The sequence below is a fragment of the Anolis sagrei genome, chromosome 2 (genome assembly GCF_037176765.1).
Source record: "Anolis sagrei isolate rAnoSag1 chromosome 2, rAnoSag1.mat, whole genome shotgun sequence".
In the NCBI taxonomy this organism is placed as follows: domain Eukaryota; kingdom Metazoa; phylum Chordata; class Lepidosauria; order Squamata; family Dactyloidae; genus Anolis; species Anolis sagrei.
The window spans coordinates 12,778,094-12,788,212 of NC_090022.1; the positions used below are offsets into that span (position 1 = coordinate 12,778,094).

At 44.2% G+C, this 10,119-nt stretch overlaps 1 protein-coding gene across 1 annotated transcript in view; it reads right to left on the reverse strand.

Moving 5' to 3' along the window:
- Positions 1–10,113, reverse strand: part of LOC132765961 (zinc finger protein 208-like) — a 68,714-nt gene extending 58,601 nt beyond the window's left edge. The window contains exons 1-4 of the mRNA XM_067463920.1: positions 9,202–10,113; positions 7,221–8,035; positions 6,168–6,294; positions 3,548–4,656 (exon numbers count right to left, since the gene is read on the reverse strand). Coding sequence (XP_067320021.1) covers positions 3,548–4,656; positions 6,168–6,294; positions 7,221–7,946 — 1,962 coding nt within the window. The 5' untranslated portion in view covers positions 7,947–8,035; positions 9,202–10,113. The remainder of the gene's footprint in view (positions 1–3,547; positions 4,657–6,167; positions 6,295–7,220; positions 8,036–9,201) is intronic.
- Positions 10,114–10,119: the final 6 nt, after the last annotated feature.

Below are 10,119 nucleotides of genomic sequence, written 5' to 3' on the forward strand. Positions count from 1 at the left end.
TTGCCATATATGTGTACACTGTAATCCACCCTGAGTCCCCTGCGGGGTGAGAAGAGCAAAATATAAAAGCTGTAACTAAATAAATAAATAAATACTCTCGTTACCGCCTTTGTCACAAGTACGTTTGGCAGGGACGAGAGACAGGGCCTTCTCAGTGGTGGCCCCTCGGCTATGGAACGCCCTTCCTAGCGACATTAGATCGGCCCCCTGCCTTTTAACATTCCGGAAAAAAGTCAAGACTTGCCTTTTTGAGCAAGCGTTTGCAAATGCAGTGTAACAGACATAGGAAAATGGAAGGACTGGATGATGAGACTGGACAGGAAACGCTAACGATTGGTGTTTGTTATGGTTTTATATTATATGTTACTGTATGCATTTTATGGTGTTGTTGGGTATTGAATGGTTGCCTCTGTAAACCGCCTTGAGTCGCCTGCGGGTTGAGAAGGGTGGTATATCAATACAGTAAATAAATATTTCTGAATACCCTTCAACTGGGGCCCTTTTTCACACACATTTCAATATCATTTTATTTTTTTACAGAAATCCTTGACATACAAGAATACAGTTGCAACTAAAATACGCAAAGCATCCCACTAAAACAGTGTTTCTCAACCTTCCTAATTCTGTGACCCCTTAATGCAATTCCTCACGTTGTGGTGACCCCAACCATAACATTATTTGCGTTGCTACTTCATAACTGTCATTTTGCTACTGTTATGAATCATCATGTAAATATCTGATATGCAAAATGTATTTTCATTCACTGGACCAAATTTGGCACAAATACCCAATACACCCAAATTTAAATACTGGTGGGGTGAGGGGAGGGGGGCGTGATTTTATCATTTGGGAGTTGTAGTTGCTGGGATTTATAGTTTACATACAATCAAAGAGCATTCTGAACTCCACCAACGATGGAATTGAACCAAACTTGGCACATAGAACTCCCATGACCAACAAAAAAATACTGGAAATTGACCTTGAGTTTGGGAGTTGTAGTTCACCTACATCCAGAGAACACTATGGACTCGAGCAATGATGGATCTGGATCAAACTTGGCACAAATACTCAATATGGTCAAATGTGAGTTTGGAGAAAATAGACCTTGCCATTTGGGAGTTATAGTTGTTGGGATTTATAGTTCACCCACAACGAAATAGCATTCTGAACCCCACCGATAGAATTGGACCAAACTTTCCACACAGAACTTCCATGACCAACAGAAAATACTATGTTTTCTGATGGTCTTTGGTGACCCCTCTGACACCCCCTCGCGACCTCCACAGGGGTCCCGACCCCCAGGTTGAGAAACACTGCACTAAAACATACAGTTAAGGAAGGAACACATAGGAACAAAAATTAGATTGGACGTTCTGAAGAGAATGAAGCAACTGCTTGAAATATTCCAATCTATTTATAATTATCTTGTAATGGCAAAGGGGGGCCCTTAAAATAAGAGCTGTAGTACCACAGGTGTGCATTTGACAAAAGGGACTGGAGGCTATGGGTGCACCCACACTGTAGAATTAATACTGTTTGACCCCATTTTGGCTCATGGCTATGGAATAATGGGAGCTGTAGTTTTACATGGCCCCTAGCCACCTCTGTCAGAGTCTGTTGCCTCACCAAACTACAAATCCCAAGGCTCCATATCATTGAACCATGCTGTTAAACTGCATTAATTCCAAAGTGTAGTTGGACCCTAAGGCATCTTATGTGCACAAGAAGGATACTGTATATACTCATATATAAGTCAAGTTAATATATAAGTCGTTGGCATGTTTTGGAGCCAAAATGATGGATGCCTTTTGACACTCTAAGCAGAGGAGACGGTTCCCTTTTAATAAGAATTAGGGTACAGTACTTACATCAGTGTTTCTCGACCTTCCTAATACTGCGACCCCTTAATACAGCTCCTCATGTGGTGGTGACCCCCAACCATAACATTATTTTTGTTGCTACTTCATATCTGTCATTTTGATACTGCTATGAATCATAATGTAAATATCTGATATGCAGGAGGCATTTTCATTTATTGGACCAAATTTGGCACAAATACCAGATACGCCAAAATTTGAATACTGGTGGGGTTGGGGGGTGGGTTGATTTTGTCATTTGGGAGGTGTAGCTGCTGGGATTTATAGTTCACCTACAATTAAAGAGCATTCTGAACTCCACCAACAATGGAATTGAACCAAACTTGGCACACAGAACTCCCACGGACAACAGAAAATACTGGAAGGGTTTGGTGGGCACTAACCTTGAATTGGGGAGTTGTAGTTCACCTACATCCAGAGAGCACTGTGGACTCAAACAATGATGGATCTGGACCAAACTTGGCACGACTACTCAATATGCCCAATTTTGAACACTGGTGGAGTTTGGGGAAAATAGACCTTGACATTTGTAGTTGCTGGGATTTATAGTTCACCTACAATCACAAAAGGAGGAGGTTTTTTGGGAGGATTGGCCGTCTGTTTCCAAAAAGGAAGAGAAGGACAAGCAGAGAGATCTTCAGGCTTCTCTATCAAATGGGTTTGTTTATTTATTTACTAGCTGTACCCACCACGCGTTACTGTGGTCAGCCTTCCCTCCCTCTTTCCTTCTTTTCTTCCTTTCTCTCTCTCTCTCTTTCCTTACTTCCCTCCCTTTTTCCTTCCTTCCTTCTCTTTCTTTTCTTTCTTTCCTTCCTTCCTTCCTCTTCCCTTCCCCCCTTTCTTTCCCTTCCTCTTTCTCCCCTTTCTTCCTTCTCTACCTATTCTTGGACTGCAACTCCCAGCAGTCCTCCTGATCCATCTACCTATCTATATCTAATCTATCTATCTGGAGGATTGCTGGGAGTCGCAGTTCAGGAATAGGAAATTGGAAATATGCAGGAATTGGGATGTTCTCAAAGAAATCCAAGGAGAAAAGAGCTTTGAAGCACTGCTTTTGGCTCATCCTCCTCTCCTCAAGGGCCTAGTCTAGGGGATGCTGGGAGCTGTAGTCCGAAAGAGAGTATGGATATGTTGTTGTGTGTTTTGTTTGCTGGGGGAGTCGTTTTTGCACATGCACTGTAGCGTCTTTTTGCTTTTTTGGCTTTTTAAGTCCCTTCCGCTATGTTTTTCAGTGCTTTTATGAGTGATTGTCATTTGTTGATCTGATAGGTGTCGTGTCCAAATTTGGCATCAATTCATCCTGTGTTTTTTGAGTTATGTTAATCCCACAAATGAACATTACATTTTTATTTATATAGATGTATTTACGGCATTTATATGCCACCCTTCTCACCCTGAAGGGGACTCGGAGCGGCTTACAAGATATATATATCTACAATATATTATATTAATGGTTCCTAAGACCATCAGAAATATATGTTTTCTGATGGCCTTTGGCGACCCCTCTGAAACCCTCCTCGCAACCTCCCCCTCTTGGGGTCCTGACCCCCAGCCCCAGGTTGAGAAACACTGACTTACACTGACCTGTGGATAGATAAGTCAATCCAGGATATTTGGTCTGATTTTTTGACTAGACCTATTCATAAGTATACAAGGTATATTTATTTTTAAGATGTCACTAGACTGTTTGTTGGATTGGGTGAATAGACTAACACAGCCATGCCGGCATCCAGCACGTGCTGAGGTCCATGTGACAGCTTCCCCTCGGCGTGGATTCTCTGATGTAAAGTCAGATTGGTACTTTGACTGAAGCTCTTCCCGCACTCTGAACAGGTGTACGGTTTCTCTCCGGTGTGAATTCTCTTATGTCTGATAAGACTTGACTGGTCACGGAAGCTCTTGCCACATTCAGAGCAAGTATACGGCCTCTCCCCTGTGTGCATGCGTTGATGGGCGTTAAGGCTTCCTCGGTGGCTGAAACTCTTCCCACACTCTGTACATTTATAGGGTTTCTCCCCCGTGTGCACTCTTTGGTGTTGAATGAGGCTCGGCTTGTCTGCGAAGCTTTTGCTGCAATCCGGGCAGCGGTGTGGTTTCTCTCCCTTGTGGATCTTCTGATGCCGAAGGAAGTTGGTGCTCTTGTTGAAGCTTTTCCCACATTCGGAGCATTGGTACGGCTTCTCTCCCGTGTGGATGATTTGGTGTGATGTGAGGTGGGCGCTCTGGACGAAACTTTTCCCACACTCCAAGCACTGATATGGCTTCTCCCCGGTGTGGATTATCTGGTGTGAAGTCAGGTGTGCACTCCGACCAAAGCATTTCCCACACTCCAAACATTTATATAGCTTCTCCCCTTTTTGGACCCTTGGATCCTTCATCTTGCCCAGATCTGAACATGCATGCTGTCTCTCATCTGTAGAAATACTTCGATTCAGGTATATGTACGAATTCGTCCCTTCATAAAGCGTTTCACATTCAGTGAGGTTTCCACTCTGACTGAAGGTCTTTGCAAACATTAATTCTGGTTCATCCTCAGGGTGAATTCTCCAATTAACACTGGGGAGAGCAATCTCCTTCTTTTCTTTTTCTTGTTGGACTGAGATTTCGTGGAAGTCTCCCACCTGAAATGGAAAGGCTTTGGCTTCCATCTCTTCCATGTGACTTCCGTCTTTGCTCGCTGGCCCACCTGGACTCCAAACATTCTCCTTCAATGCTTCACACTCTGTTCTTTCTGAGGAATCCTCACACAATTGCCCCTCATTCCCTTTCCATTCATCATCTGTTGGAAACAAAACAGACGGAATAGTAAAACCCATTCTCTCAATGTCACAAACTTCCCAGAAAGACTAAGGAGGAGGAAGACACAAGGTCTTCGCAACGGTTGCTTCCAAGCCTTTGAACCTCTGCCCTTGGCTTGCTAGGATATTTCTCCCCCCCCCTCCCCCCTTTTTTTTTACTGACAACTATATAGTCTGAAAAACTATATAATCTGAAAAAAAATCTGAATCTTGAATAAGAGCCCAATGTCCTTGCAGATGGCCAATTCTCTCACAACAGAAGCGACTTGCAGTTTCTCAAGTTGCTCCTGAAACACACACACACAAATCTAATCATTGCCAGTTGTAAGCTGCCCTGAGTCTCCCTTTGGGGGAGAGAAGGACAGGATAAAAATGTCTGAAATATATAAATACATACATACATACATAACATCACTTTTAAGTACTGAAAAACAGCTATCATGCTGACTCTCGTACTTCTCAAAGTTTGGGAGTATCTGACTCCCAAAGTCTCTCCTCACAGCGCATAGTTTCAAGACCTTTGACCATTTTGGTCCTCCTCCCATGAACATGTTCTATGTTCTTTTTGAAATGCGATGGCCAAAACAGGAATCCAGGGGAGAGCTGATCAAAGATGATGAGGATTTCCAGCTAGAGATCTACGTATACCGTGCCTTAAATTACTCCATGGAATGGAAAAAATTGGCCTTTCACAGCTAAAGCTTTCAACTCCAGCTCTGTCAGGTCTGCATGTCCTCCGGCAAAGAACTGACCCCTACACTTAGACCAGGGATCACCAAACTTTTCAAGCAGAGGGCCAGTTCACGGTCCCTCAGACAGGAGGGGATGGACTATACTTTGAAAAAAAAATGAATAAATTCCTATTGACATTGCCCATATCTTATTTGTAGTGCAAATACCATCAAAGAACAATGCACTATTTTAAATAAAGAACAATTTTAACCAACATAAAATTATCAGTATTTCAATTAGAAGTGTGAGCCTGATTTGGATTGTTGTTGTTGTTGTGTGCCTTCGTTTCAGACTGAGGGCGACCCTAAGTCTAAGGTTTAGTGTGGGGCCGGAGAAATTACTATGGAGGATTCCATCTGCTCCACAGGCCTTAGTTTAGGAACCTCTGATTTAGACTATCCAAAGGTCTAGAGAAGTATTGTCAAAGACTTTCAAGGCTGGAATCACTGGGTTGCTGTAGGTTTTTTTGGGCTATATGGCCATGTTCTAGAAGCATTCTCTCCTGACATTTCTCCTGCATCTATGGCAGGCATCCTCAGAGGTTGTGAGGTCTGTTTCCAAACTCTGAGGGTGCCTGTCATAGATGCAGGCAAATAGTCAGGAGAGAATGCTTCTAGAACATAGCCATATAGCCTGAAAATACCTACGACAACCCAGTCTAGAGAAGGCCCTACTCAGGGGAGAAGCAGCCACAGTGCTGTGGTTAGTCTAGCAAGAACATCCCCAACATCCAAGGACAGAAACAGCCCATTCTTCTTACCCAAGGGTCCAACATCCCCGCCGTCATCTTCCTGTTTGGTTTCCACACTAATATTCTTCTGCTCCATCTCAAACAGGGCTTGGTCACCTTCAGGGGAATCCACCGTCTCCTCTCCCTCAGATTGCACCTATAATGTTTATCACTTGTTAGCCAATGTATATCTCATGAATATGGCCTTCCTCTGCTCTACACTGTCCTCAAAATATTTGTAAAGTAGGACAAGGCAAGAAACAATGATTGTCACACAATCACCTTAATAGCCCAGTAGGGACTTGAACCCAAACCCCCAAATTCCTACACTGAACTTGCTCACTGGGCACTTGATGGGGGGTTGCATTAGCCATTTTGAAGGACACCTCTCACACCCACTATGTTCCAAGATTTTATAAAATTCAAAGATAAGTATGCCCATTGGCGTCTGGGTGGCAATTTTGCCATTTTTTCTCCAGGGCTGTTTGACAAAGACATTATTGAACCAAGGAGAAGGATGGGATCCCTCAGAGGGTTCAAAAACGGCCACACACCGACCTTATTTTGCTCACTCGAAACTTAGCCATGGTGCCACCCTGGCTTGATAGTGAAAGGAGATCTTTTGAAACCTCACACTAAGTAGCACTTTGGGATGTCTGGGACCTAAGAACATATAGCAATATTTTAGAATATTTTAGAGTTGAAGCCAAATTAAAAGCCCTCAGTTATTCTGGCTCAATGACTATACTAGATGTGGGGAAAGCCAAAAAAAATAGAGCTGTCAGAATGAAACATTTCAACTGTTTCAAATCCCAGCCCATAGTGAGAGGCCTTCCACACAGCCATATAACCCAGAATATCAAGGCGGAAAATCCCACAATATTTGTTTTGAACTGGGTTATCTGAGTCCATGCTGCCAGTTCAAAGCAGAAATGTGGGATTTTATTCAGCTGTGTGAAAAGGGCCTGAGCCACAGTATCAAAACAGTGTGAGCTACACAACACTCTGAGTCACCTATATAACCGCTCTGAGTCGCCTAAGGGCTGAGAAGAGCGGTATACAAGCGCAGTAAATGGTTCTCACCTGGTTTGCCTGCCTCCTGGACTCTCCCTGCTTCTGGAGGAAGTCCTCTGCCAAGGCCACTGCCTGGGAGCAAGTCTCTGGACCACATTCCTTGACCCAGGCCTCTATCTCTGGAGGCAGGACGGCCAAGAACTGCTCCAAGATCAACAACTCCAGGATCTGCTCCTTCGAATGCCTTTCAGCCTTCAGCCACCGGCAACACAGTTCCTGAAGCTGGCCGTAAGCCCCTCTCGGTCCCTCGGCCTCCCGGTAGCGGAAACGCCGGAAACATTGCCGCTGCTCCTCCCGACGCATGGTGTCTCCATGCAAGATGGCGGCCTTCACTTTCCCATAATCCTCCCTGCTTTCGGCCTTCAGGCCAGTGAAGGCCCGCTTGGCCTCTCCGCTCAATGCTGGAAGGAGCCGGGGCACCCACTCCTCCTTGGGCCACCGGCAGGCTTGTGCCACTTGCTCAAAGGAGGCCAGGAAGGCTTTGGCATCGTCCCACGGCTCTTCCCTCGACCGAGAGGCCCCCCAATTTGGGTGAGGGCCTTCCACGCTTTTTAAGAACTCCTGCCATTGGGTTTCCCACTGCTGAAGCGAATCTTTGTCGAGTTCCTGTTTCACTTCTGTTGGTCTCCTTTGCAGGAATGTCTCCATCCTACCAACATGGCAACTCCCTCTCACTTCCCGTGACACCTGCCCTGGTATAAGACTTGGAAGGTCTTCTCGAGTCTCCATTTTCATCCTTGGTCAGTACTAGCCTGAAATGGTGGGAAACGCTAGACTTTACCACAGAAGTCAAGACATTTGCATTTAGTTTTCTGTCTGGAAAACTGGAAAAAAAATAAGAATATTGCATGACATTCACATGTTAAAGAGGAAGAGTGACCAAAGCATAGACATAGGGCTGGAATGAACCTGAACATTGAATAACTAATCATGAAAAGATAAAAATAGTATACTCTGACCCTTGTGTCCAAGGAGGATACCTTCCCAAATTTACTGAAAAAACAGGAAAACATGGATAATAATGAAACTTATAGAAATGAACAACTCAGCCAGCATACACTTGCACTGGAGAACCTAGACAAGGAATGAATCCACTTTGAATCCGGTATCTGCTTCCTGCAGAATTCTGGAGTTTGTAGTTTAGAGAGGAGGCTTTAACAGCCCCACTAAACTACAAACCCCAGAATTCTGCAGGAGGCAGAAACCGGATTCAAAGTTGAATCTATGATGAAGTAGCTCTGCTGTTTCTCATCCTGCTCCCAAAGGAGGAGGGGCAGCATTTCCCATTAGACTTGAACCCTTTCCCCTTTCCTTTCCTTTAACGTTTCCCTATCCTTTCCCTTTTCCTTTCCTTTCCCTTGTCTGTATCCTTTCCTTTTCCCTTACTTTTTTCTTTTCCCTTTCCCTTTTTCTTTCCCTTGTCTTTTTCCTTACCTTTTCCCTTTCCCATTTCCTTTTCCCTTTCCTTTCCCCCTTCTTTTCCCTTTCCCTTCCTTTTTAATTTCCTCTTTTCTTTCCCTTCCCTTTTCCTTTCCTTTCTCTTGTCTTTTCCCTTTTCCCCTTCTTTTCCCTTTCCCTTCCTTTTTAATTTCCTCTTTTCTTTCCCTTCCCTTTCCTTTCCCTTTCCCCCTTCCTTTCCCTTTCCCTTTCTTGTTAATTTCCTCTTTTCTTTCCCTTCCCTTTCCTTTGTCTTTTCCCTTTCCCCCTTCCTTTCCCTTTCCTTTCCCCTTCCTTTCCCTTCCTTGTTAATTTCCTCTTTTCTTTCCCTTCCCTTTTTCCTTTCCTTTCCCTTGTCTTTTCCCTTTCCCCCTTCCTTTCCCTTTCCTTTCCCCCTTGCTTTCCCTTTCCCTTCCTTTTTAATTTCCCCTTTCCTTTCCCCTCCCTTTTTCCTTTCCCCTTCCTTTCCCTTTCTTTTTAATTTCCCCTTTCCTTTCTTTTTCCTTTCCCCTTTCCTTTCCTCCCCTTCCTTTCCTCAGTTTTCTTCACTCACCTGCATCCCTCCAGTTTCTTCCATCTAAATCCACGAACTCCGGCTCAGATATTTCTCCTATTCCTCCAAATCTCTCTCTCTCTCTCTCTCTCTCTCTCTCTCTCTCTCTCTCTATATATATATATATATATATATATATATATTCTGATATGTATAACTGTTTTCCAAAAACACACTTCCTGGAGGAGAAGCCAAGCCAGGTAGAGGAAGACACAAAATAGTAAGTCCTCTCTAGCCACCTGTAGTTCCAGATCTCGAAGGTTTGCCTTCAAGCAGCCGTTGGTCCTCCAGGCTTTTGGACTTCAACTCCCAGAAGCCTCCGCTTCTTTGGGCAATCATCAGGAACTCTGGGAAATGAAGTCCAAAACTGCTTGGAAGGCCATTGCTTGGGAAACACTGTTGCTTTTCCTAATATTACGACTGGAGGGTCACCACAACATGAGGAAATGTATTAGGAAGGTTGAGAACCATGAAAATGAACAAAATCTGGCTACCAGTATTTAAAAACTCTAAAATTAGAACAGCACAACAACAGAGAGGAAACAAACAAGGACAGCTAATCACCTCTCAACAAAAGATTGCTCCAGGCACTGCCAGGCCATCAAATGCTAATCAAGGTGGTCAGCTGAAACATTCACACCTAGCTCAAGCAGACAAGAGTCCTTTGTCCCACCCTGGTCATTCCAAAGATATATAAACCCTTTTTGCCTAGTTCCAACAGACCTCACTACCTCTGAGGATGCTTGCCATAGATGCAGGCGAAACGTCAGGAGAGAATGCCTCTAGAACACGGCCATATAGCCCGGAAAAACCTACAACAACCCAGTGATTCAGGCCATGAAAGCCTTCGACAATACATGGGAACCACTTTGTTACAGCCTTCTCTGACTTTGGACAATTTAATTGCGAGCGCTGGCC